Raw genomic sequence first — 27,769 nt, 5'->3', positions numbered from 1 at the left:
TGCGTTCATGCCACTGTGAGTCACAGCTCTTAGCCAGCAGCCTGCTCCAAAGCCAAAGACTTCATAATAAACGGAAAAAGGTTTAATTTACTCCTCCAGGCAGAGTGGTGCTGCTCACTTTTCTGTCTATCATAAGCAGGCCCACACACACACACACACCACACACACACACACACACACACACACACACACACACACACACACACACACACACACACACACACACACACACACACACACACACACACACACAAACACACACACACACACACACACACACACACACACACACACACACACACATATATGCAATACTGGGATGCTGACTTGGAAAGGCCCGTTGTCACGGCTACACCAATGACACGGCTGGATGTGGGTGAGCTTCCTGGGTGGCGGCTCTCATTCAGCCAATCAAGGCTAACACGCCACACTCCATTTAATGATTATCCCAGCATCTGTCCCCTATCTCTCATCTCTGTGAGCAGGCCGACAAACACAAGGCTCAGTGAATCCCATCCAGCCGAGCGGCTTCATTCAGCCTTTCGTCGAGTAATATCAGCTCAGTTTAATCCAATCTTGAAGTGCTTGTGTGCATTACAAACAGGCCGTGCGCCCTTGATTCATTATTAGAGGAGAACGTGGGTAAAAGAGGATGAGCAGCAATTAATGCCAGTCCAATAAAATAAATGATGACCACATTTGGAAGGTAATCTCAGTTGTCCGTGTGAAGGGGAAAAAAAGACTAAACGTAGATTTCATGTTTTCATTCTGTTTACTTTAACTTACAGATACTCGAGTGTGTGTGGGCGATAAGGTTTACATTGTGGCCACATTGTTGCTACAGCTTGGTGTATCGATTTCATTTCCTGCACTCGTCCTCGGCTGCACTTTTGTTCTGTTGGAAGCAACGGCTTGTGCCTGATCTCCTGGATACTGTGAATGGTTTCATGTTCAGCAGGTATTATAACAGGGGACTCGGTCAGTCATTGATAGCACGGAGGTTTTTCGAGTTCGCTTGGACGCTTGCCGGCACTCGTATCTTCCCGCATTAAGATGCAAGCGATCGATAAATGCACTGTTTTCCTCAGCTGTAAATCATGCAAGTGCTCTGAGCTCCCGTGCAGACATTGAGGAAGAAAAAAGAGACGGACAACAAGAAGTGCTGGGGTGATGAATACAACGATAAACAAGTGTGAGGAGTGATGGGGGTGTTAAATGGGAGAGCCAAGCGGAAAATGAAGAAACACCTTGAGATAGAAAGAAATACTAATATTCTTGATTTATCAGCAGCGCAGCCTTAGAGACGAGCGAGGAAAAGAAAGCTGCCTGTGGCCCATTATTATTGCGGCCTGCAGGATGAACGCAAACAATTGCACGGTTTGTCTTTGGTTGGGTAAAAAACTGAAGAGCAACATCAATAAAAATGGTAATCATGAGGAATCAGAAAAACATATTCTTTTCATTTTCAATTTAACAGGCCACTTGATAGATGCGAGAAAACTATCTTTGATATAAATCTGCAAGTCCCTTTCTTTCTGGTGTGACTCATTTGTCAAGTCATACCTTTATCTCAGTCCACTGCACCCCCCACCAATGTGTCTTAAACATATACACTACAAATACTAACAAGTTATTTAAACCTGTACGGACTCTCAACCATATTAGGTTGAGATCAATCCCCCTACAAGTTATAGCCCTTTCCTATGTGTCCATCATGTGTGCCTGTTAAAAATGCTAAGAGCAATTGAGTTAACGTAAAGGTAAGAGCAGAGATCAGGAACACCTACTAATCATCTCCCAGATACTCCTTGTAAGAAGACAGTACAATATTACTGATTGCAAGACTGAACCACTTGATTCAATTATTTGATAAGATTCATATTTTCTTCACGAATACGACTCCTGTCTCCCTGGCAACAAGACTTAATTTGTTCCTCTTTTTGTGCCTCCAGGTGAGACCGGTGCAGCCCTGTCACGCCCGCAGCGCCCCCTTTCGGCCCGGACGGCCCACCACGGCCCGGCGCCTGTGAAAGGGTACCATGTCAGCCGTAGCATGTCGCAGCATTCCTCCGGTGGGGGCGGACCCTGCCACTGCCCGCCTGAGGACGGTGAGGGCCCGGGCAGGGACTACTACCAGGGTCACAGCGATGGCCACTACTACCCTCCAGGCCAGGCTGAGGCCTTGGCGCTGGAGAGGCACCATTCCCACTCCCACGGCCACTCTGGAGGGGGAACCTTTCCACGTTCCCACCCCAGCCAGCACCCGCCTCTCCAGTCGCTTGACTCTTGCGAAGAGTGCCTGTCTTCAGGTCCTGCAGGGAAGATGCACCGCATTCCCCCGAACATGATCGACCAGCAGGTGCCCTTTCATCCCGATGGCTTCCACACACTGCAGTACCAGCGCGCGTCCAGTGGGGGGGCTGAGCCGCGCAGCGAGAGCCCCTCACGCATCCGCCACCTGGTCAACTCTGTGCAGCGCCTCTTCGCAAAGTCCCAGTCCTTGGAGGCGCCGGGCAAACGGGAGTTCAACGGCACGAGAGGAGGCGGGGACTACCGTGGAGAGAGAGGAGAGAGAGGAGAGAGAGGAGGAGGCCACAGAAGTGGAGGGGAGGACGGCGGGGGTCACTATTCAGGTCACCAGCCTCGTTCTGCAAGGAGAAGCAAGTCTCGGGAGCGTAGCAAGAGTGGAGACTCCAGGCACGAGTCAGGCAGACGCCATCGCAGCAGGACGGCAGGCTGGTGGAGCTCTGACGATAACCTGGACAGCGACAGCGGCTACCTGGTCAGCGGGGGCCGGCGAGGGTATCCCAGCGGGCATGAGAGCCTGGATGCAGCCATCCAGGAGCTCACCATGAAGAGGCCCAAGGAGCGTGGTGGTGGTGGTGGTGGTGGTGGAGGTGGTGGTGGAGGTGGTGGTGGTGGTGATGGAGGGGGTGGTGGTGGGGGTGGTGGTCCTGGACCTCCAGAGTGCATGGCTTGTACCACAATGGCTCTGGCTGGGAATGAAGGAGGGGGGCACCAAGGCCACCACGGCCACTCTCTGAAAAGAAGCACCTGGTCAGCCATGACAGTGAGTCAGGCCAGAGAGGTGTACCCCTCCACCAGGGGGGCGAGCTACGAGAAAGCCCTGGTGCCCTTGGAGAGTAAGCTGAAGGAGAGGAGCTTCCACTACCTGCAGGTGTGTAGGCTTGCATGTTATCCAATTATTATGTGTCTGTGTACAGGGAATTAGTTTCAGTGTTTGCTGCTCCATGCTGACCTTTCTCATGTCTCATGCAGATTAACCTTTAGCTCTTGTTTACACATTTGCATGAACTATATTACACCTTCTTCTCTGAGTCATAACTCTGCATTGTTCTCTTTACAGTGATTGCTGTGTTTCCAACGTCAGTTGGGGATAATGTTCTAAAAATCCATTTCAAAATTATGTTAAAAAGTGGTCTAACATCACACCTAATTTGGACTTTTTCTTCTGTTTCAAGATGCATTATGATGGTCTCTATATTCATGATTAGAGCTCTAAGATTTGAAGGAATGAATGGCTAAAACGGTGCTTATGTGTTGCTACCTGACAACTTAACACTGTTTGCATTACTCAAAGAATTGCCAAAAACTTGAAATGTTTTTATCCCAGAAGAAGAAAGAGTAAGAAAATAAATACACACCCAGTACAAGACATGATGACTCATATATTCACCAGGAAGATAGCAGCGTTTCAATTTCAAATAGTGAAACAAACCCTGAGACCACAAAAAAAAAGGTTTTAAGCCGGGCTGAGGTAGAAAATGTCCTGTCTCGATCAAAACACAGGAAGGAAATGTGACAAATTGCAATGGAAACATCTTTAACAGATACATTATAATTCATTGATTTGGATGAAATTCGCAATACATTTCGATGAAAACTTGACTACATAAACTCTTTTATATCATATACATGTATTTGATGTTAACCCCCTTTTCACTCGACAATTATGAATTGTATATTTTTCCTAAAAAGTGTCAAGAAGATAAGTCAAACCTGATCAGGAGTTGTATGTCAACCTGAGAGACCCCATGGACTTCTTTGGTGAATCATAAAAACATGGACCGTTACCATTTCTGATAGATTTTGAGATTTAAGGTCTCTCCCAATAATCCCTGTTCCAGTTTCATTCCCTGTGATAGATCTTCAAATCCTACATATGCAGTTCTCCCTTTTGCCCTCTCTTTTTTCGTATACATGAATTCCTTAGAAATGAAAATCGAATGGCTGCTACATTGAACCCGCAAAAACAGCTGGAAGAACAACAGACACACACAACACACACACACACACACACACACACACACACACACACACACACACACACACACACACACACACACACACACACACACACACACACACACACACACACACACACACACACACACACACACACACACACACACACCTCCAGCTGTGCGGAGGTAGCGCTACCATGCAGGCTGTGTTTCGACGGAAACAGCAGGTAGTCACAGGAGTCCCTGGTGTTTTTCCAACTCTCATCCACACAGCTGAGGTCTGCTGGTAGGGAGAGAGAGAGAGAGAGAGAGAGAGAGAGAGAGAGAAAGAGAGAGAGAGAGAGAGAGAGATTTCAAAAGGACGAACCCTCCTGCCTCTGTGCCTTAGGCTAGCATCATATTCACACCTCAGGACAAGGAATGAAGTTCCACATTGCAGCTTTCCTCGTATCTCCCGGCGTCACTTCCAGTTTTGCGATGGAGAGAGTTTGTGGAGTGAATGTATGTGATGTCCTTGGATGTGCTCGAGTCAACCTGATTGGTCCACGGCTTCAGAGCAGACAGCTTCCTGGAGCTGCAGAGATAAAGCTCTTCAGGTCTACTCCAGAAGTACTAGACCTCAGGACAAATGGCAATGCAGGTGCCACAGTGAAGCATCACAACTCCACACTGAAGCCTCGTTCTCTGGCAGCAAAATTGACAATGATTGCTGCCAGACAAGTGCAGACATATTGTGTAAAGAATAGACACCACATATTCAAAAACGGATTTAAAGCGTCTATAAATATTGTCATTCAAATAGTGGATCACATTTCTACTAGGATATGAAATCACACACCCAGCTCTGCAGTTCCCATTACCTTCACAGAGCTTTACAACTGTTTGCTACCCAGTGGAGCATTCAGCAGCTAAAGAGTAACATATTTCCCTCAGGTGTAGGTGGAAACAAGATACAAAGCTTAAAGAAGAATAAATATTGGACAACTGGATTAGGTGGTCAGAAAGAGGGCTCGAAATGAATGCTAATTTTCCTGTCTCCAAAAGTTTAAAGTAAATATCCTTGTGGCACAAGTTTGTTGGTTTGACGACCCTTAATTAGAGCTTCCTTGTTTCCATCACAAAGAGCCGTGTTCACAAAGTCATGGATAGAATATTGAGAAGGAGAGAACAGGGAAGACATTGTAATACCGTACAAATACAGTGCATTTTCAACTGCTCCTTAAAGTCAGAAATACACAAAAATTGCTTTCAAGGCGAGCACTTTGTGACACTAACATGCACATACAGGTCGACGCTGGGTCACCACTCAGGATTTCTGCAAAAAGATGGGGGAAAAGTGCGGCAGCTCAAAGTGAAAATTAAAGCAAAGGAACAAGTGACTCTTCGCAGTTCTGAATGACTGTGATCAGAGTCAAAGGGACATGTAACAGACTTCCTCCCCCGTTGTCCACGCCAATCACAACGTGGCGCATCTGAACCCGGCGCTCTCCATTTCCTAAGCCTCTCCTTTACCCTGGGCCTGGGTCTGAGAGATAAGCAATAATACCAAAAAACAGAATATGGTGCGAGAGTGAAATGAAGACTGAAACAGCGAAGGAGTAGAGACACAAATATAGGCGGGAGAGAAGAGGGGGGTGAAAAGATAGAGGGACGTGGAGATAGCAAAGCAAGCTCAGGGATAGAGAGGAGATAAAGGAGGTGAGGGTAGCCAGGGGGCGAGGCGAAGGGAGGAGAGACAGAGCAGGATGAGGAAATGAGAGAGATAGTAGAAGGCCAGGGGGATCAGGAGATTAGGCTGAATCATCTTTTAAGTGATGACCTTAAAAACACAGACTCAGCTGGATGCCAAACCCCGCGGGGCTTGACTGTGTGTGTGTGTGTGTGTGTGTGTGTGTGTGTGTGTGTGTGTGTGTGTGTGTGTGTGTGTGTGTGTGTGTGTGTGTGTGTGTGTGTGTGTGTGTGTGTGTGTGTGTGTGTGTGTGTGTGTGTGTGTGTGTGTGTGTGTGTGTGTGTGTGTGTGTGTCAACTGGTGGAGGTGTTTGTATTTGGTTACATGCTTGTGTGAGACTGCAAAACTCAGCATTTGCAAACACTGGAATGTTGAAAGGGGTCTTTCTGCTGGTACAGTACTTCCTGTTGTGATTCCACACTTTGCCCTTTTAAATTGTAGTAAAATGCCTCTTTAATAATTAACACAATGCCTTTTCAAAAATAAGAAACGTGTATGAAGAGGCTTTTAATACAATTAAAGCCTGTATGTGTTATAAAATAATACTAAAATATGCCTTGATGCAGGTTACCTAATGGAAAGGAGATTGAATTATTTGTTAAAGCTTTGATTAGTTGGAGAAAAAAACATTCATTTGGCTGAATGGATATTAAGTTTGAGCTCTATATTAAGACATGGTGTTATTAAAAAGAGTATTTAAAGTAATCAGTATTAATACATTGGAAGCTGTTCTTCAAAGGCAGCTTAACATTGTATTTCCCATGCTGGTAATTGAAGTTCTTAATCAATGCCAACTATGTTAGTGCTGTAATCACTTTCATGGCGTCATAGCGTTATTTATTTGTGGCGGGGAGATGTGAGTGCATCTTTAATGAAATCCACCACAAACATTATCCCAGCACAATCTAATCTGGAGCATTTCATTAACTCACTTATATTTAGTGTTCACGCCTTTGTCTTTCCGTCATTTCCTCCTCTGCTTAGTTCACTCTAAAGCCTCTTAAAAGGCCTCCTTCCTGCTCTTAATAGTGTTTAACCTTATGTGCTCTCTTAAGGGCTATTAAGCTTCGTTATCTCTATCGGGATCTAGACTTATTTTACACACTCAAAAAATGTCAAAGTTATAAGGATTTTCTTTGAAGTTCACCATGATGCTCTACTGTTTTTCTACGAAGCTTGAGATAAGATTATCTGCTAAAAAAAAAGGGGGTTTGCATTATATAAAGAAAGGATCACAATGGCCTGGGTGTGCAGTTGATGCAACAAACTGCACCGTGCTGACAACCTGCACAACAGCTGATCAGAATAACCTTCTCATCACCTCTTGAAGTCACCCATCCATCCATCCATCTTCTCCCGCTTACCCGTGGTCGGGTCGCGGTGGGTAGCAGTTCCAGCAGAGAGCCCCAAACGTTCCTTTCCCTGGCCACATCAACCAGCTCTGACTGGGGGATCCCAAGGCGCTCCCAGGCCAGCGACGAGCTATAATCCCTCCGCCTGGTCCTAGGTCTACCCCTTGGTCTCTTCCCAGCTGGACGTGCCTGGAACACATCCCCAGGGAGGCGCCCAGGAGTGGTCTTGAAGTCACATTTACCTCAAATGTGTCGCAAAGTACCAAATAATGAGCGACTGCCATAACCATTAATACAATTCATCCCCACCACTATTGTCCTTGCCATGACAGCTTCCCTCTCCCTCTCATAAGCTTGTTAGGACTGAATACAAATATGATATTGGTCCAATAGTGTAGTGTTATCAGAGGGCAGTGCCATTTAACAGGTGTTGTGTCCCTCCTGAGGGGGTGAGAACCATACAAAGCAGCCTTGCTCGCTCCTTCACCCTTTTTATTCTTATGTATGACTCAACTCGTGCAAATGCTTGTGTGAATGTGAACTCTGTACAAGGTTGATGGGTATTATTAAAGCTACACTTGTATTATACTTTAAGAGTAGCAATGGCAGTTGGATCAAATGATATTGATGAAAGGCAAACAAACCCACAGAAAATGATCACCTAACTGTCACGATCTGTCTGTGTTGTGTTTTGTCTTGTTTAGATCTGTCTTTGGTTTCCTGTCTGTGTGTTCCCTCCGCACTGTTTTCCTGATTGTGTTCACCTGGTGCCCCTGTGTTTTCTCCTCCCTCCTCACCTGTCTCTTGTTTCCTTGATTAGTCCTGTGTGTATTTTAGTTCTGGTTTTTCTGTCTGTCTTTGTTAGATCCTTGTTTGTCGTTGACTATGTTCACTGGGAAGGGCTTTGTATTGTTCCTGTGAAATCTGCATTTGGGTCCTGCCTGCTTCGCTCAACCCGTGACACTAACCCTGCAGTTCCCAGCCGGGCTGCAGAGATGTTTAGCCTCTTATAGCTTATTGTTTTGGTTTGCTGGTTGATAAACTCCAAATTCATCTCCAGACTAAGATAAAACCATCATACCCTACTTGCCCTGCAGCAAGGTACACAAAGGCAAAGTGAGAACATTTAGAAAATAATGAGTATTCAGGTTAAGCTAGGGCTTATTTTTAAAGATTTCCATGTTATATATATATATATATACACAATTCAACATTGGGAGGAATCCAGTTTGGTAACATTAAGAACCCCTCACACTGCAGGAAACAGACAGCCTGAAGTCTGCAATTCTTTAGAGAAGAAAACCGACCCAAAATCTGTCCAATCATCCTCTAGTTTGGGGCCAACTGAGTGCAGCTTTAAAGAAATAAACTGTGTTTCATTGTCTCTCTTTGTAACTGCCTGGCTTTCTGTTTTTCATTGGTTATGTTCCCCAAAATTCATGTAATGGTTTGGATTATCATGGAATTTCCGAGTGACATTTTAGGCAGGGAATGACAGTATATGACAATCAGTTAATTCACTGAGTTGGATTTGTTCTTATGCTTTTTTTTTTAAAGAACAACAACATGCCAGAAAGGGGTCATTTGAAGAGCTAAGAAAGCGTCCTGACTGGTGAAGTCATACATTTCACATGAGGGCCACAGTGGGAACCTAATTGTTTTTGTTTCATCTTATTGCTTCTTATCAATTCTCTATGTGTCGTTTTCTTCTGTTGACTATGTCTTTTTCATTTTGTTTTCTCATCATATTCTCATTCATCTGCCCATCTGTCTTCCCACTCTGTTATTCAGCTTCTCCGTTACTTGTTTTTCCTCTCTGTACACCTGTCTGTGCCTCTCTCTGCCACTTTTCCTGCCGGTCCCCTTACATTTTGCCAGTTTTTTTGTGCATTGTTTTATTTGTTCTGTCCGTCAGCTTTTAGCTTATGCTGTTTCTCCTTCTCTGTATCAGTGTTTCTCCAGCTGTCAGAGTTTCTCTCTTTCTGTAAGTTACTTTGTCTCTTTCTCTCTTTCTTTATCATCCTCTCCTATGAACGTTCATGTGTGTGTGTTTGCGTGTGTGTGTGTTCTCATTGTGTGTATGAGCATGCTTGAGCCATCTTGGCCAGTGCGTAGGCTTCACACTGTGTGCATGTGCGCCATGACTGTGCGTCTGATTCCTCACTCTCCTTCTGTTTGAGGTGTGAAATATATTTCTGTTTCGAGAAACCCTTTGACTTCAATTACAGATATTGAGAAGAAGCTTCCAACACTGCAGTGCTAACACCTTCAATATCACAACTCTAATTATTAACACTGAGATCAATTGCTTTTTCCTTAACAGTTTTGAAGAAGAAGAATGCAAATCTGCTTTTAACCCATACTTATACTTCTAATACTGAGACTGACTACCTACTAAAGCTGTTTGATTGTACTACTCTCTGTATGTCCCAGATTAATGCTCCTCTGCCCTTTTTATACTTATCCATGACTATGTGAATGTTTGTGTGGATGTGATGTGTCTCAGGTCCCTTCAGATGACTGGGGTGGGGGATATGGCGCTGGCAGTGGGACAGACAGCGGAGGGGAGATTCCGTGTCGCCGCATGCGGAGCGGAAGCTACATCAAGGCCATGGGCGACGATGACAGCGCTGACTCAGACAGCAGCCCAAAAACCTCGCCCAAATCTACCCTGATCGCCCAAAGGGATGCCTTCAGACGGTCTATCAGCATGGATCAAAGGTCAAACGTCACACATGTAGTGTTTGCATAAATGCCGAAAGACCATTCAGCTGCTTTGCATAGAGAAATATTCATACACACTCCAAACTGCCACTTTTTGGCCTTTATAGAGTGCTGGGATAAAGTTGTTGTGTAGGCTAAACCCGAAGCATTTTCCACGTTGACATAAATGTAATGGGATTTTTACATTTGGTTTTGAGACTTTTTTTGAAAAATGCAATCGTAAGAAGTTGAAAGCTAAGTTGAGGCTATCAACAAACCACACCACGGTCGCATACCCTAAAAGTAACCACCATGTAGCTAACATGAAATGGTGATGACTTTAAGAAGTCTCATTTAAACATTTGACAGTAATCAGGATTTGTATGACACCTAAAAGCAAGTGGGTATTTGCCGACATTTTATGTAACACAACAAACGGTCAAAGTCTATTAAGCTTCTGTTATCCACTGACCTTACTTCGGTAATCTAACCAAAAACCCATTAAAAAAATATTGATTTTGAGATGAGGGAACAGGAAGTGCTAACTCATATATTATGTTGTACAAAAAAGTATACTCCTATTTAGGGCTGTCAAACGATTAACATTTTTAATCAGATTAATCACAGCTTAAAAAATAATTAATCATGATTAATCACCATTCGAACTATGTCCAAAATATGCCATTTCTTTATTTATATTGTTGTGGGAATGGAAAGATAAATGAAAGAAGGTGGATATATCCATTTAACATACAGTATTGTATGTTTATTATAACATTTTTCTGTGCGTCAAAATGAAAGACAGCCCACACACCTATCAATCATCAAACCGTGGGGTCTTAATTCATTACGTGTTGATTTCTATCAACGGGGGAGTACTTCAGGAAAGTCGACGGGGGGCTAGTGGAGTACTTCGCGACCACAGAGTGTGAACGCTGTGATCAGCTGTTTTAGCGCAGTTCTCCAGTGAAGGAGGGGGAGTCTCCCTCCGCAGCCGGTTGGCGTAGTTTTGGCACAATTCCTACAGACCGACGTTAACAGCAGCTCTGTCTGTGCATACGGAGAGCGACTCTGTCGTCCGGTGATCTAACCGCCTTCTGGAAAAGCTTCACAAGTACGTCGGTACGCAAATGCGCTTTGTGACACAAGTGACGGTACGCATTTCAGATTACGCACATAACCTGCGTACCATTATGTGCACCCCTCTATTACAGCAAAAGTATTCTCTGCGTCGGGATTTCCTGCAACAACACCACGCCGTTATCTTGATTCTGATTGGCCAGAAAACATTATCAAAGATGTTCTATTGAGAAGACGATCACTACGTGACAAAAGTTTTCAAAACCGTTTCTGGTCTTCGGTATTTCCAGACAAGTGGCTACTGAAATCAATCTCTGCTGTCTGTGCAATTCTCGGTGTGAGTTTGCGTACTTTATTTTGCTTACTTTAACATCATTTTTCATGGTGGGGCTAAGCCATTTCTTGGTATGGTTGTAGCCTACCCCAGCCATACCCTGGCGCTGCCACTGGTGGGGTGTATGGGGCGGGCCATTCTGCACATATGCGTTAAATATTTTAACGCAATTAATTCAAAAAATGTTTTACCGCCGTCAACGCTATAATTTTGACAGCATTACTCCTATTATGATAAAACTCAATGGAAACTTTGGATTTCGTTTTTGGACAGATGTAACTGCACTTGTGAAAAAAAACACATGAATAATTAATTTAGTGAAATGTTGAGTAGGATTCAAACAAGAGAAACCCATTTTAGTGATAATGTGATGCACTGCGGTCGTTATTATTCGACATGGGAATGCAGCATCACAACACTCAAAGTGACTCCAGCTGGCAGTTACAGAGACTGACTTAGTGAATCTTTATTTGATAGTTTTGGTTCATTAAATGTGTGTTGATGCAGTGAGTTATTTACAAAAATAGCACAACTAGATTAGACATCATTACACAGCAAGAATATAATATCAAGTCAGTAAAAAATTACTTTTGTCTCTCGTCGTCCCCTTTTGTTTTTACAGTCGTCAGAAATGCTGACTTTGTGCATTATTTGTTTGATTCAGGTACTCGTGTAAGCAGTGTACAGACTCCTACCCCAACAGCCGAACTACACCCAAAACCCAAACGCGCTCTCGTAGCTACACCCGCTCTCTGACCAGCTCACAGGTAACAATGTGCTCCATTTGTGTAAACCGTGTATTCACAAGTTTCTTTAAGTTGAGGTGTCCAGACTTCAGCAATGTGTCCTTTCCTTCAGCTGGGAGACGCGTTGAACCGTCAGTTCGAGGCGGTGTGTGAAACCATGTTCGGGGAGGTGGAGTCTCAAGCCGTCGAGGCCCTGGACCTTCCCGGTGTTTTCCGCACGCGCAGCCACAGCTACGTCCGTGCCATCCAGGCCGGCTGTTCCCAAGACGACGACTGCCTCTCCGTCTTCTCCATGTCGGGCCCCCAGGGAAGCATCAAGGCCGGTGCGGGTGAGTGTATGCATGCATGTGTGTGTGTGTTTTGGCGTACCATTATGCAGCATCTGTGTTTTGTAAGGGTGTGTGTGGCTACCTTTTATATGGTGGCCACCTGGTGAGAGACAAAGTGGGAGTAGTAACTTCCCTATTGACAGATTTTGTCAGCTTACCTACACAAAAGCAAGTTTATACAATTACACACACACACACACAACCGCAAACCCCTTGCACAGATGTGTGCAATCTGTGCATCCATTTTTTATTATTTTTTATTCTCTATTCTTTTCAATCTCTATGGTCTCGGTTTTCCCCCTAATCATTCTGCAGTATTTCTTTGTGTTTGTGTAAATGTGTGCATGCTCTAAGCACAGAATCGTATGCATGTTATTCGGCATTCTCTTTGTTCTCTGTCATCTCTGTGTCTCATCTCTCCCACAACCCTCCACAGGCTCAGTAATAGGTACAGGAGGGTTTATAATTATGATTATAGCTCAGCGTCTCCAGCTGCTTTTTCTCCCCGTCTTTCTGTCTTCCGTATGTCTCACTGGTGCATTCTCAATCTTTTAACTTTTTACTCCATATCAACCATCATTTATTTGAATTTCATTTGTGCATTGTGTTGTTCTGGTCATTTTTTGTGTAACTATTCTCAAGCACTCACAGTAAATCTGTGTGTTTGTGTAGGAGTCTGCAGAGAAACTAGCTTGCAGGACACAAATGTCTAAGCTTAGGCCAGCAAATCCCTCCTGATATTTATAAAAGCCTCTGTGAAGTGTCATATAAATCATCGATAGACACATTCTCTGTACACAAACTCACACATATCTATACCCACATCTGCACACTGGAGCTCAGAGCTTCCTGATATTTTTTGAAAACTGTGACAAGCTGCTAGGTGTTCTAGACTGTGAATAAGATGCATTAAAGTTTGATCCTTTATTCACAGTAAATACACTGTGTGCCCTCGCATGTGCGTTTGAGGGAGGAGAAAGAGACAGAATTTGCGCTCCTCATTTTAATACTTCTCTCAGGAAATTGCTTCATCTTCCTCAGAAGCACAGTTAGGTTAGCTCAAGGGAAAGGGTTTTATTTTGTCACTTCTGTCACATCTGTCTTTTTTCTCCACGGTGCATCCTGCCTATTACTGACATTCATACCAAAAGCTGAATTTTGGGGTGAAAAGAAATAGAGCTTTTGAGTTGCCTTTATGAGTCTGTCACATTGGCGTTATTATTTAATAATTTATGTTGTTTGTATTCTCCCTCTTTGTATTGCTTTACCTACTTGTATGACTCATTTCTCTCTCTTTCATTTCACCTTCAAGTCTGTCCCTTTTGTAAGTATCCCCCTCCCCTTCTCCCTGGTGATGTGGTCCCCATTTCGCTTTTAACTGCTTCTATCTTCCTTTCTCTCGCTCTTTTGTCACTTCAGTCTTTCCCTATCGTAAAGGTGCTCCTCCCCCACTCCCACCTCGCATGTCCAAGTCTTCTCTCTCGGTGCGAGCACAGAGCAGCACAGAGTCCACCCAGGATGCCTACTTCCAGGGCGGTGGACAGATGGCCCCGAGTTCAGGCTCTGGGCGCCCCAAACAGCACAGCAACTCGGTGGACCTGGGCAGCTCTGACGGCCCCTCGGGTCGCCTCTCCAGGGGGGGCTACTACACGGCCACAGGCTCACGCTCGCGACAACACAGCAACTCTGCAGAGAGTCTGGATGGGGTCAGGGGTTCTCGGGAGCTAGTGCTCTACGGAGGGGCCCCGGGAGTTGGAGTGAGGGCCAAACACAGCAGCTCGGCTGACAGTCTGCTGGAGGGGCCACCGCGGCCGTCCAGGGAGAGGGACGGCCGGGGCGCGGGCAGCCTGGGGAAGTCCGTCTCTCTGCCTCAGAACAGCATGGTGCTGAGCAAAGCTGGGGGGCAGGACGACGGGCGTGGGGGGAGAAAGTGGAGGCCGTCCATCGCCACGCAGGTGAGGAAGGAAATGTTACCCTTTTTAATTAAGTCTGCCACTAACTAGTTTAGTCACAATCCCATAATAGTTTAATACATAAATGTCAAAAATAATGCAAATTGCTTGGTTTGTGTGAAGACAGTAACTACAGTATACCAAGCATATTCAATACAGTATAGCCAACTAATGCAGGGAAATCTATTTATTTTTTCCTCCAATAGTTCTGTCAAATCCTGCATTTTTCCCAGATTTGGACGTTTTGGAGAGCTTTAAGCTGTTGTTTCACTATTCTGATCAACTCAAAATCAGGATGGTGCATATAGGGAATTCATTACAATAAATGTTTTCTTAGTATGGAATACAATGTACAAAAAACTGCGAAAATATACCAAGAAAAATATATTTGCAAAATTGCAAGCCATGTGATGACTGCCCACCAATTGGCTACTCTGCAGTGATTAGCACAAGACAACTGTCAGAGAAACTGCTTCTGTACTAATTGCTCCCTCCGTCAGAGCATTCCTTTCTCCTGAGTTTATAAACCTTGTTGTCCATAATAATGTGCAAATATTGAGCAAGCTGTTGAAATTACAGCCTTGAACTGTATGCTTTGATAACTGTTACTGCCTTGGGCTTTTTTCCTTTGTCTTCTTTTTAATTATCTTGTTGTGGCTTTAAACCAACAGCTGTTAAAAGTTAAGATGAGGTCCAAGGCATAAAAGAAGTGAGTGCAATATCAAAATATTCAGAAACAAAATTTACAAATGACATAATTAAAGTAATAGGTCACTAATGATGATATAAAGGGCTTTCTTAAGGGCTTTTTCACAAACTAACAGCCTAATAAAGTGGACCGATAGAGTTTTTGTCTATATATACTACATTTCGTAAAATGACATAAAATATTTGCAATGTAGTAAAATTAAGATGTTTCTGCCAATGGAAAACCCAACCTTAACTAAAGGTCTAAACTAGTGTGGTTCTGATGACATTCATAAGGTGCCTCAAAACATAGGATACAATGAAATTAAGAGTCCAAAACAAAATGGCGCTAAAATAAAAGCTTTTTACAGACGTTGGGCCACTAAAAATAAAACACAGGGACCTGAAGGTAAACTGAAGGTGTTCACCCTCTGGAAACCAAACACAGAGAGAGAGAAGGAGCAGAGGAGCTGGGTGTGGCAGGATTTTAAAACTTTACCAAACCCAGCTGAGACAAATCACTCAAGCAGCCTGCCAGCTGAGCAGCTGCTGTCACTCAAGAGGACTGTCAATCATTGCCAAAAAACAAATGTTGATACATTTCCGATACATCTGTGTGCAAAATGTGAATAAAAAAAGGAGTGAAATGCCCGAGACCCATTAGAAGTGGTTTGCTGTATAAACATAGGCATGCTTTTCCAATTACAACGTTGAAAGAATTCATAACTAAGCAAGAAGATCATTGATAATCATGATATGCTAAATATTTTAGTTGTTGTTTTTATTACAAAGTCAAAGGTAAAAGGTAAACTAAATATTTAAGAGCAGTCGCCATACAATATATGCCTTTAGTTTGACAGACATTCAGTGCAATGCAAAATAGGGGGGGGGGGGGGGGGGGGTGCTAGTGGATCGCCGGAGCTGTTAGCATTAACATGCTTATTGTAGTTCTAAGTTCAATGCCTTGCGGCCTGAAGCACCATCCCTGATGGAGCATATGTGTGGGCTGGACCTGTATTTTACAGGAAAGGAGTGAGCAGAGAGTGGAGTAGTTGTCGATTCTTGTTCTGTGAATATCTGCTTCTGCTTCACCCTCTCAGACTTTCAGTTGCGCGCGCTACTAAAGAGACGTGTTACCATGGAAACCAAACAATGGTGTAGCTGTATTAAAGTCCGAGTGGAAACAGTCCTGAGTAAATCTGATTTTGTCAGAAATCGGGAGAAATGCGGGAGAAATATGACCCCGGGAGGAAACCGGGAGAGGGCAATGAAATCGGGAGTCTCCCGCGAAAATCGGGAGGGTTGACAAGTATGAAAATATGCGTATTAAACACACTATTTATAGTTATGTACCCAGTGCTGTTTGAAACCAGAGGAAATGCACTCACACCTTCCTATTTATTGAGGTTTAGAGGTGCTAGGAGGCAGATGTGTTGCTATCGGACAGAGCCAGGCTAGCTATGTCGCATATGTATGCTAAGTGAAGCTAACCAGATGCTGGCTGTAGCCTTTTGTTATGAAAAAGAATACTTAAATTCCAGTTTTGTTTGAGGTCTTACTGTTTTGCCTTGTGTTTTCTTCTGCTCCAGGTGGACAGCTCAGAGACTCTGTCAGATTCAGACCCAGATGGAAAAGCTCTGACAGAGGTCCACTCTATAGGAGTCCAAGTGGAAGATGACAAAAGGTAACGGAAACACAACATGAAATCTAAGCACGGTGAAAGTTTTCGTCTTTGAAGTCTCTTACAAACTTGAGATGTGTTTATTTTGCCTGACATTTAGCTTGCCTTAATTATGGACACAAACCTCCAAACTATGATGTGTTTTTGTTTATTTGCTAATTTTGTCTTTGCGGGGAAAGAATGTGGCTTTATCAAGAGCTTTTGGTCTTTGCACACTAATTTATGTTAATAATTGTAATAAATAATGTTCAAAAAAAGCCTTCATCTCCAGGGCGCCCAACAGTGCAGCCACCTATGGTTGATTTCTAGGCTAGATCCTATTATTTCATTTAACATTTCATCAGAGATCACAGCTTGAACTCATTAACACTTTGTTCCAAGAATGTCTTGTTTTTATCAACTGTAACCATGACTACTGCAAATCATACACTCAACATGATTTTCACATGTCACGTAGCCCTTTTCCTAATTGTATCCAGCATCACTCACGGGTCAGATTCACTTGCATGCGAGCACCCCCAACATCACACACTCCCAAACCCCAATGTCCCCCACTTCCTGCATCTTCAAGGATGACTCACATCCAACGCCTTTTTACACAGCAAATAAGGGTGAGGGGAGGTATAAACGTGTTATAAAGTAAACATTCATCAGTGAGTCTATTGACATGACATTTGCACACACTGCTGCGTCATATGCCAAAGGATTTAACAGGGCTTAACACAACCCAGCGATTAGTAGTGACTGCAGTGACAGCCTGACTCGGAAAAAACTGATTTGAATATGGCTTTTGCATGCGATACTCTGTGTGACCGGATGGTTCTGGGCCTGCTGTGACTCCCTGTGTTGCAGGCGTGCTCGCTTCAAGCGCTCCAACAGCGTGACGGCGAGCGTGCAGGCCGACCTGGATCCCGAGGGCTTCCATGGGCTCAGCATCGCCGTGCCAATGCAGGACAAGAGTCTTCAGTTCGGCTGTTCTTTCCAAAGGCACTCCTCAGAGCCGGAGTCAGCAAGCCAGTACACAGAGTGCCAACGCACCGTGCACACGCAGGGACAATGGGCCTACAGAGAGGTAGTTCTGCAGGGATATGCTGGCCTAAACTATTGAACTGTATCTTATCAGTCATCATTCCGGGGTCTAAAGTCCCCTTTTGATGTAGAGTTAGGTATTACAAGTACATAGACTAAGACATGAGAATTGAGGGTGAGGTACAAACATGTTTCATTTCAGACTAGTGGAAAGAAACATTCAAAATACACATTATGTCTTTATTTTATTCTAAATATACTGCGTATGCATTCCTATGTTTTGCAGGTTTTTACAAAAGGGTTTGTTTATAAATAATGTATAGCTTGATTTATATTGAAACATTTTATCCCTGAAAATCTGTAAGGATGTTGACAGTTTTTAATGAAATGGTGGCAAAAAAAATCTCTCTGTAAAACAAATACACTCTTATATGTCAACAAAATGAGAAAAACTTTTAAAAATGGGCTTTATTAAATGATCATATGTAGGTAAATTAGAAAATAATGACAAAGAATAATAATGCCTCAATTGCATATTTAAACATCGCATTACCGACAACTTGTAATACAAAAAAATGGTGTCTTAATGAAAGTTATCAGCTAGGGAAGTTTCATGATGATATCTATAAGTTAAAATCTTTAGTGTCTTGCAAAATACAGCGTCCAACTGTTTTCTAATGCTGTCACAGGACTTAATCCAGGGTGGCTATACCACGGAGGACTGCCCAGGGGACCCGCGGCCCCACCAGCACCCACACCTGCCTCCACGCTCCCACTCCCCTCTGCCCATCACCTCTGAGAGAGCGTGGGCGGGGACGCCGTCACTGGAGGGCCCCCGGAGCCTGCCCGACTCCGGCCGCGCCTCGCCCTGCATGAGAGACGGAGAGTTCTTCTTACGCCTCCTGCAGACAGAGGTGGAGAGGATGGAGGGCTGGTGCCAGAACATGGAGCGAGAGGCAGAGGAGAACGAACTGCCAGAGGAAGGTGAGTTTGAGCGGCAGGTCAAAAAGTATCAGAGAGAAAAGAATAAACAAAGATGATTCTTGGTTTTCTAAAACGGCATGTGCGCTGTTTCCGTAGTTCTTGAGCTGATACGAAATGCAGTTGGCAGTGCCCAGATGCTCATGTCTCAGAAGGTCCAGCAGTTCTTCCGCCTCTGCCAACAAAGTGTGGTAAGTATGTGTGATAGCACAGAAGATCATGACAACACACATTATCAATGGTGCATGGTTTTGCTGAGATTCACAGCAGCTAAAAGCAAACTAAGCTTCGCTGCAGGAACAGCTGCAAAACATTATTATTTAACCGTCTTTCTCTCTTGGATATTGTGTTTGTTCACCCACCTTTTTTTTAATCTTTAATAATTTTGTTATGCTTCTTAGTCAAGACGAAGCTGTCTTTGGCTCTTTTCTTTCGAATAAAGGTATTCTGATTTCTGATTCTGATCACATGTCATGTCCCGCCCCCCCCCCACAGGACCCTTCAGCGTACCCTCAGCCCACCTCTCAGGACCTGGCAGGCCTCTGGGACCTGCTCCAGCTCAACATAGAGGACGTCAGGGTCAAGTTTCACGACCTCCAGAGGCTCAAGGACTCTGGTTGGAGGCTCCCACCTGAAAAGAAGGTGAGAGGCCTGGGGGTCCAAAGAGCCCTGGTTTCCCTACGCCACTCCCCCAGAGCTAAGATGGCGGTGTGCAGAAGAGTAGCGCAGATGGTCGTGGCCTCCAAGCCTTTGCAGACTGTGAACATACACAGCAGCCAGAGGAACTGAACTGCACAGGAGAACATGGAGTCTTAAACTGATAAAACATCGAAATACTTATCAGCTGTTCTGCATGTATTGCAGCTGAGAGGAAAAGTCCTTGTCTTTCACATTACTGTCGATAAAGCTCACTTTCTGATTCTGACTACATTATTCTTGATAACAAACTAACAATTTGTTCTCTTCTCTTCTTTTCCTTTTTACATCTTCGTTTTCCTCCTTATTCTCCCATTTCATTTCCTTTTGTGTCACCCGATGCCGATGCATGCTGGGATGTTTTTTTGGTTCCCATTTATTTTGTTAACTATGATTATTTGTTTCTCATAATGTCTCGGTGTGTGATTCTTCCTCACTGAAATTATACCTTTTTTGTTTTGCCATTCTATTTGTTTTTCCCAATATCTCCTCTTTGTTGCATGGAATTTTTGTACAACCATACAACCTTTTTGTTCCCCACCCGACACGATATATATATCCACCGTCCCTTTCCACCAACGTCTCACCATGGCCGGGTTAGGAGGATAAGAAGCTTCCTCCTCCCTTACCAAAGAAGCCAGCAGGCGGGGTGAGTGGCAGCCTCCGGGCGGATAGCGTCGGGGATGTGATCGGTGGCGGCGGTGGAGGAGGAGGAGCTGGGTCGGGGGGCCTGGTGGTCCCTCGCATTGGTGGACATACCCTACCCATGAGGGAGAAGTCCCTGGACCTCGGGGACCGTCAGAGGACAGAAGCGAGGAGGAGGCTCCTGCAGACCAAGCGTACCGCCTCCTTCCGGCAGAACTCGGCCACAGAGAGCGCAGACAGCATCGAGATCTACATCCCCGAAGCCCAGACTCGACTCTGAACACAAAGCCCCCTCACCTCCTCACTCGCCCTCAGCCCCCCCCTGAAGCTGACCTGTCTCAGTCTTTCTCTGAGTTTTTGGATCTTCTACAGGTCATCGCTATTTATCTGATACCCTCCCTTGAGCACCACTTCACTTCTCACAACTACAATTCACTACTCTTGCTCATTAAACAAGCAATGACAGCCATTTTAGTGTCTTGAAATTTGGAAATGTTACTGACACAGAAGCCTAGACCTGAAAACGGTAGCAAGCAGATATGAGTTATAGACTTTTTTAAGAATTTCCTTTTGGCTGACAAGCAAGAAACAGTCCACTTTTTATAGCAGTAGTCAGCGGAGGTTCACGCAGTAGTAGCATGCCTGTGCGTGTTCACCCAGCACTTCGCCATCACTGAAAATAAAGGGCTTAACGGGAACATAACCTCTGCGGAGACGACAGAACCTCCCTAAAGATCTCCTGTTGCCATTTCCTGAATGCTACCAGTATGGGTGAATAAACATGGATTCATTTCTCACCGTCAGTTTAAATGCCCTAAAGTCAGATGGTTGGCAATCCCCAAAGAACATTCTCCAAGCATAGTCAGTCAACTACAGCTGGCACTTTTCACCCAGTTACCATCTGTCCACCCAGGCAGCCAGTCAAAAGAATATGAAACTATTTTCTGTCTCTTTCCCTCACTCCTCCTGCCTATCCATGGCCTCTCCTCGTCATTCAGCTGTGAGGCTGTTTGAATGTGCAAGTGCTATTTGTACATAGTGTGCACACTCATGTTTGCCAAAAGGAGCTTCTGAGGTGTAGCATCACAGCCTTGACAGCTAGAGAGCAACACAAACACACACAAAAGAATTGCTTTTCCGCTTTTTATGTAGTCTCTCTGAAGTTTCAAGTGTTCAGGGGTGGGGTTGCGGGGAATTTTTAGGGGGATATGTTTGGTGGCTTTTCAGGACTTTACTGATACGGTCCCTATTTCACTGTGAGATTATAGCACCACCGAGTGGTCAAATGAGGGCCCAAAGCAACAACAGTGGTCTGCAGAGAGCTCTTTCAACCTCAGTCAGGAATTATCAAACGCCCTGATGAAACAGCCATGAAAGAAGTTCTGTTTCTTTTTGTTCTCTTCTCTTCTCTTATATCTTCAGAATGGACTTGATACGTTTGCATAAAAAGCAGTGGATCACAAAGTAAAAGTGGGGAGAGCTAGGAAGCAGAAACCAACCCACGCCTAACTTCAATCCTCTTAGTTTCAAACGCCGCTGACGGAAAAAGGAAATGATGTATCAGAATCGAAAGAAAACGAAATAAGTCGTTTTTAATATAGCTCCTCCCCAAAGCCTGTCCAAAGAGTCATCAAAGAGAGGAAAACCCCTTGTGGTGAAATGAAAAGGCAACTTGATAGTGTTTGGTGAGATTAGGTTACACTTGCTTTGAATGGAGTTATACTGTTTGTTGCACTGTGTGTTCCTTACCTTTCCTCTTTATTTATTTGTTTGTTGTCTGGTGTTTCCAGTTAGGCATGATTTTAAAAGCTATGAAAGGGTCTTATTTATTTATATGTGCGAACAGATATTTCTGTGTGTGTGTGTGTGTGTGTGTGTGTGTGTGTGTGTGTGTGTGTGTGTGTGTGTGTGTGTGTGTGTGTGTGTGTGTGTGTGTGTGTGTGTGTGTGTGTGTGTGTGTGTGTGTGTGTGTGTGTGTGTGTGTGTGTGTGTGTGAGAGATATAAGGGACGAAGCCCAATGAAAAAGTCCAAATCAGCAGTTTGACATAGAAAAAAAAACATTTTGAGAACCTTTTAGCATGACCTGTTTTTTTCCTTTTCTAGCACTTGGATTTGGAATGTGTTGGCAAAATGGGATATTTTAATGGGAGATGTATATTTTATAATATAATCTACATTTCTAGATTAGTAAAGACTATTGAGTACAGTATATGTACAAAAGCAGCATATATCAAATGTGAAATACTACAGTATTATTATTATTATTATTATTATGATAGATTATAGCATTGTGTGATACTACAGCTGTGTGGCATATCCAGACTCAGTACATGTGAAAAATAATTTCAAATGAATATTATCTTGAGTTTGTGAGTGCTGGGTCAGGTTCACAGGGTATAACTGGCAAGAGTGTTTATTGCCAAGTATGATCCTCCCTAGGCCTACTGTATATCTGTCTGTGGTTCTAACAACATATACTGCTGTACCCCCTCCCTGTATTTCCCCTTTAGAACCAACTACATGTGCCTAACCAGCTATATGTGGAGGTTTTCTTTGAACACAGTTTACAGTATATATATATAGAAAGATATGTAAATAGAAAAAGTATACAAATCTTCAGAGAATATTGTTAAAGAAAATGTTTTTATCAAATTGACACGCCATCCCTTGTCTCGATCACTGTCACTCGCAATACACACATAAGACTGACGGATTTTGTTGATGTTACTACTGCATGTTTTATGTCAAACCTCCTTTGAAAAATGTTGCAGAATCTTGACTGATAAGAGTACATTTTGTAGCTTATGAACCCTTTTTTGTGATTGAAAACTATTGACAGGATTTTACAATGCCGTTATTAAATGAGTCATACCTTTGTACGAAGAACACATCCTTGGAGGACTTATGACACTTGGCAATCAATGCTTTGATTTGAATCTCAGAAGAACAATTGAACAACCTCCATGTAAAACAAGCTGCCCTGGCAATTACAAAAAAGGGCTGAGAATCAGTCGACATGTTTAATTCATCTGCAGCACTGTGGGTTGCAGCCCTTTTTGTCGACTCATCCTCCTCTGTTCCCCTCAAATTCAACAACATCAAAGTGGTGTTTCACACAGCCCTCATCAAACAAAGCACAAATACCTGCTTTTCTACTGTTACTCCACTGTGAAGGCCTCTTGACTCCACCCTCACAATCCTCAGACCTACACACAGAGGGGTGGTATGGTCTTTCCACGAGGAGTCGGCCTTGAGGAACACCAGGAATCAAAGAGGCTTTGTGGGATTTTTATCCACCGTAGCAACTACTACTTCTTCTTCAATTCTCGCTTGACTTTGTCCTCTATACTATTGATCACGTTACGGTGTTAGCCAGCCACCTTGCCTTGAAACAGGTCCATAGCAAACACATTTTGGTGGTTTTTGATTTCCTTTGTTCCGTATTTACCCATCTTCACAGTATAAATACAGGAGCCTCAGCTAGAAATAGCAGCCTGGGTGTATATTGGACAAACATGATCTGAGCACTCACCAACACACCACAATGACTGCTATACGAACCCTTTCACCTCTTTCTAGAAGTGGAAAAACCACTCGTGGACAGCCAGACGGACAGGACACCTCCGAGTACCTCAGTTTCTAGCAGCAGTGTCTCCAACCCCGACCCATGCCTCTGCGCTCAGGGGATTCTCTCACACAGACGGACCCTGATAATACAGGATCAGTCCTGCAGGAATGTTGTCCATGTTCTCTGAATAAAAAGGGGCAATCATTTGAGCCCAGATTCTCTTGTAGCCATTTTCTGAGACTGGTAGAGTAGTGAAAGATGTTGTGGTCGTAGAAAGAGCTCAATTGTAGCCAATGTGTGTGGGCTGGACTGTATGCTGTGCATTTGCAACAAAGTGCAACAGAAGGGATGCTGTAGCAGCAGATTTGAGTTTTAGTTATTCAGATATTTCTGAGGCAGAGCTGCTCTGGAGCAAAAAGCCACTGGAGGTAAACCTCAGTGGGAGAAGCAAAGGACCTTTTTTGTCTGGCTTAGTAACCAGAGCTGTGGCTTCTTCTTCTTCTTCTTCCAGTACTCCCTGCAATATTTAAAATATACCAACTATCAAATAAATAAGAAATCAACCATTTGATGTTTTGAAAATGCATTTTTGATTAGCACTCACAGTCAGCAATGCTGAGGGAACAATAGGACATGTTGGGATAGTATTAGCAGTAACTTTATACACATTAGTAGAACAGTAAACAGTGAAGCTGATATTTAATAAAAATCACACTGGATTGTATTGTTATGGTTGGTTTTATATGTCAATGTAATGTGCATATTTAGACAATTTCAATCAGACCCCACCACAAAACTGGTAACCCCTATAAACAAAAGGCATTAAAGAATTTAAATACATTCAATGGCCTTTGGTGAGAAAAAGACAACCACCAACAGTATCAAAAAAGGGTCTATTTTAGTTCATTTTAAGAATTGTAACTCTAATTCTTATCCATACCAAATCTACATTAAATATGTATTTGTTCCCTCCTCTTAGAGGTTTCACTTCACACCCCCAGAGCAGCTTGAACCCCAGAAGATGTCTAACTGAAACTCCAATGTGCCTTTAGCACTGAGGTGTAAATGTGCTCATATGTGTGTGTGTTTAGTGTGTGTGCGTGTGTGTATTGACACTGTAGTGTTGCTTTACAGTACACACACAGGTAATCATGTGGGTCAGAAACAACTCAGCAATTACTGTGTAATTATCAAAATCCTACCCTGCCACACTAGCGTTTACAAACATGTAAATACCTGTTGCCAATGGACATTGCTATTCTCAATATGACATATATTGTTATAACAATATGATTATTATTATTATTAGTATGATTCTTGTCATTAAAAGGATTAATTATTGCAATCACTCTCATTATTATAAATGGTGTTGTCAATTATAGCTATGGGTAAACATTGTTCTTTATTCAAGGGCGAGTAGTGTGTAGGATAACAAAACAAAAAACGTTGAATACATGACGATACTTCTGAAGTTGCTGCTACTGAGGAGATGGGGTAGAAGTAAAGCTAAGTGACAATAACTCTGGGTAGACATTTTTCTCTGGGATCGATGATGGACACACCAATGAGGAGTTAGAAATCACAATTGGAAAGTAAGCGTTCGACAGACGGACTGAATGGACTATCCAAACTTACGACCTTCTTTCTCCATTTGCATTTAACCTAATATGTTCTGCCAGATGAGGAAAACACGGACAAACAAACTGTTGCAGACTCTCCACTCTCTGTGTTCTACTCTATACTGTAGCAAAACTAAAATAGCCCCTCATTGTCTTCTCTCCACGCCATCATCTTTGATCAAACGGGTTTGACACAGCGAGCTTTTCTGTCTTTAAGCTCAGCTTTATCTTGAGTTTTCTTGTTTTCTACACGTTTGATTCAGTGCCAAGACAGCATATTGTAAATACAAACATGAAATGCTTTTTTTTCTCCTATAAAAAAAAGTTGGCCGGAGCATATAGCAATAGCAATGCCATAAGACATTAACTTTGTTTCATTAAGCCACCAGTGGACACACAACATGCATGAGAACACCACGGTGACGGAGGAGATGCTGAGTTTGTGCTGGACGACAGTGGAGGGTGTTGCACAGTGAAGTGTAAAATCATGATTCTGTTTGTTGTGCAGTGGTTCTCATTTTGTACATACACATTTATTTATTGATCTTGTATGTTTTATGGATCTAGATGTGTCCAAGGAGCACGTCCGATAGCGCTGAAGCCCGGAGAGATGGCACACTGTGACGTGGTTTACCCCCAACACAGAATGTAACACTGTCAACGTTGTCAAAACATTTTCTAAAGGCTAATATTATTACTATTAATATGATTATTATAAAGCTATTTTAGCGAGTTAAATGAGAGGTGCTGTGTCTACTTAGTCTTTCTTTTGTGTGAATTTTCTGACTCTTTCTTAACATGCCTCAATATGACTCTTTTGTTTACTTCTGTAACATAATGACATCCCTTTGTAACCCCTGTGCTTCTATTGGCTAGTGCTCCAACACATTGTACTGATATAGGCTAAGGGGCGGGACATCTCTAATCGGTTGACCAATCACAACAGAGCCGGCCAGCTAACCAATCAGAGCAGACTGGGCTCTGGTTTGAGACAGAGGGTGAAAAGAGATGCTGCAGCACATCAGGCAGTTTGAGAAAAATAAAGAGCTTTTTGATCATTAAAGCATGAAGACATGTAGAGACACTACATACTGATATACACCTGAACATCAGCAGGAGAGGACTCTTTAAAATAGAGACACTACATACTGATATAAACCTGGACATCAGCAGGAGAGGACTCTTTAAAGTAGAGACACTACATACTGATATACACCTGAACATCAGCAAGAGAGGACTCTTTAAAGTAGAGACACTACATACTGATATACACCTGAACATCAGCAGGAGAGGACTCTTTAAAGTAGAGACACTACATACTGATATAGACCTGAACATCAGCTGGAGAGGACTCTTTAAAGTAGAGACACTACATACTGATATACACCTGAACATCAGTAGGAGAGGACTCTTTAAAGTAGAGACACTACATACTGATATACACCTGAACATCAGTAGGAGAGGACTCTTTAAAGTAGAGACACTACATACTGATATACACCTGAACATCAGCAGGAGAGGACTCTTTAAAGTAGAGACACTACATACTGATATACACCTGGACACCAGCAGCAGAGGACTCTTTAAAGTAGAGACACTACATACTGATATACACCTGAATATCAGCAGGAGAGGACTCTTTAAAGTAGAGACACTACATACTGATATACACCTGAACATCAGCAGGAGAGGACTCTTTAAAGTAGAGACACTACATACTAATATACACCTGAACATCAGCAGGAGAGGACTCTTTAAAGTAGAGACACTACATACTGATATACACCTGAACATCAGCAGGAGAGGACTCTTTAAAGTAGAGACACTACATACTGATATACACCTGAACATCAGCAGGAGAGGACTCTTTAAAGTAGAGACACTACATACTGATATACACCTGAACATCAGCAGGAGAGGACTCTTTAAAGTAGAGACACTACATACTGATATACACCTGAACATCAGCAGGAGAGGACTCTTTAAAGTAGAGACACTACATACTGATATACACCTGAACATCAGCAGGAGAGGACTCTTTAAAGTAGAGACACTACATACTGATATACACCTGAACATCAGCAGGAGAGGACTCTTTAAAGTAGAGACACTACATACTGATATACACCTGAACATCAGCAGGAGAGGACTCTTTAAAGAAGAGACACTACATACTGATTTGAAACCAGAAAATGAGCATAACATACCCTCTTCAACAACATTTTAAGGTGAGCTGTAAAAGTACAGTTGAGTGGATGTTGTTATTATTGTGATAGAGCCAGCTCTTTCCCCATTTCCAGTCCTGATGCTAAGCTAAGCGTCTTAAGCTGTATTTAATGAGACATGACAGCACAGATCTTCTATCCAACTAT

The 27,769-nt window shown here is 43.3% G+C and overlaps 1 protein-coding gene across 1 annotated transcript; it reads left to right on the top strand.

The window, feature by feature from the left end:
- Positions 1-1,960: 1,960 nt before the first annotated feature.
- Positions 1,961-26,140, top strand: dlgap3 (discs, large homolog-associated protein 3). The gene is made up of 12 exons (XM_079656149.1): positions 1,961-2,885; positions 2,967-3,178; positions 9,853-10,067; positions 12,128-12,230; positions 12,322-12,538; positions 13,958-14,493; positions 16,767-16,861; positions 17,711-17,930; positions 18,577-18,871; positions 18,968-19,059; positions 19,364-19,510; positions 20,166-26,140. The coding sequence occupies exons 1-12, from the start codon at positions 2,054-2,056 to the stop codon at positions 20,487-20,489; spliced, it is 3,288 nt and encodes a 1,095-aa protein (XP_079512275.1). The 5' UTR covers positions 1,961-2,053; the 3' UTR covers positions 20,490-26,140.
- Positions 26,141-27,769: the final 1,629 nt, after the last annotated feature.

Source organism: Notothenia rossii, assembly GCF_949606895.1.
Source record: "Notothenia rossii genome assembly, chromosome: 10".
In the NCBI taxonomy this organism is placed as follows: Eukaryota; Metazoa; Chordata; class Actinopteri; order Perciformes; family Nototheniidae; genus Notothenia; species Notothenia rossii.
Note: the sequence above shows the minus strand (reverse complement) of the source record. Positions and strands in the feature narration are given on the sequence as shown.

Excerpts from the sequence above, each read along its gene's own strand:
- dlgap3 (XM_079656149.1), top strand. The coding sequence starts at position 2,054 with ATGTCGCAGCATTCCTCCGGTGGGGGCGGACCCTGCCACTGCCCGCCT. Across the intron at positions 2,886-2,966 it reads GGAGCGTGGTGGTGGTGGTG|AGTGCATGGCTTGTACCACA; the intron begins GTGGTGGTGGAG and ends CTGGACCTCCAG. Across the intron at positions 12,231-12,321 it reads GCTCTCTGACCAGCTCACAG|CTGGGAGACGCGTTGAACCG; the intron begins GTAACAATGTGC and ends CCTTTCCTTCAG.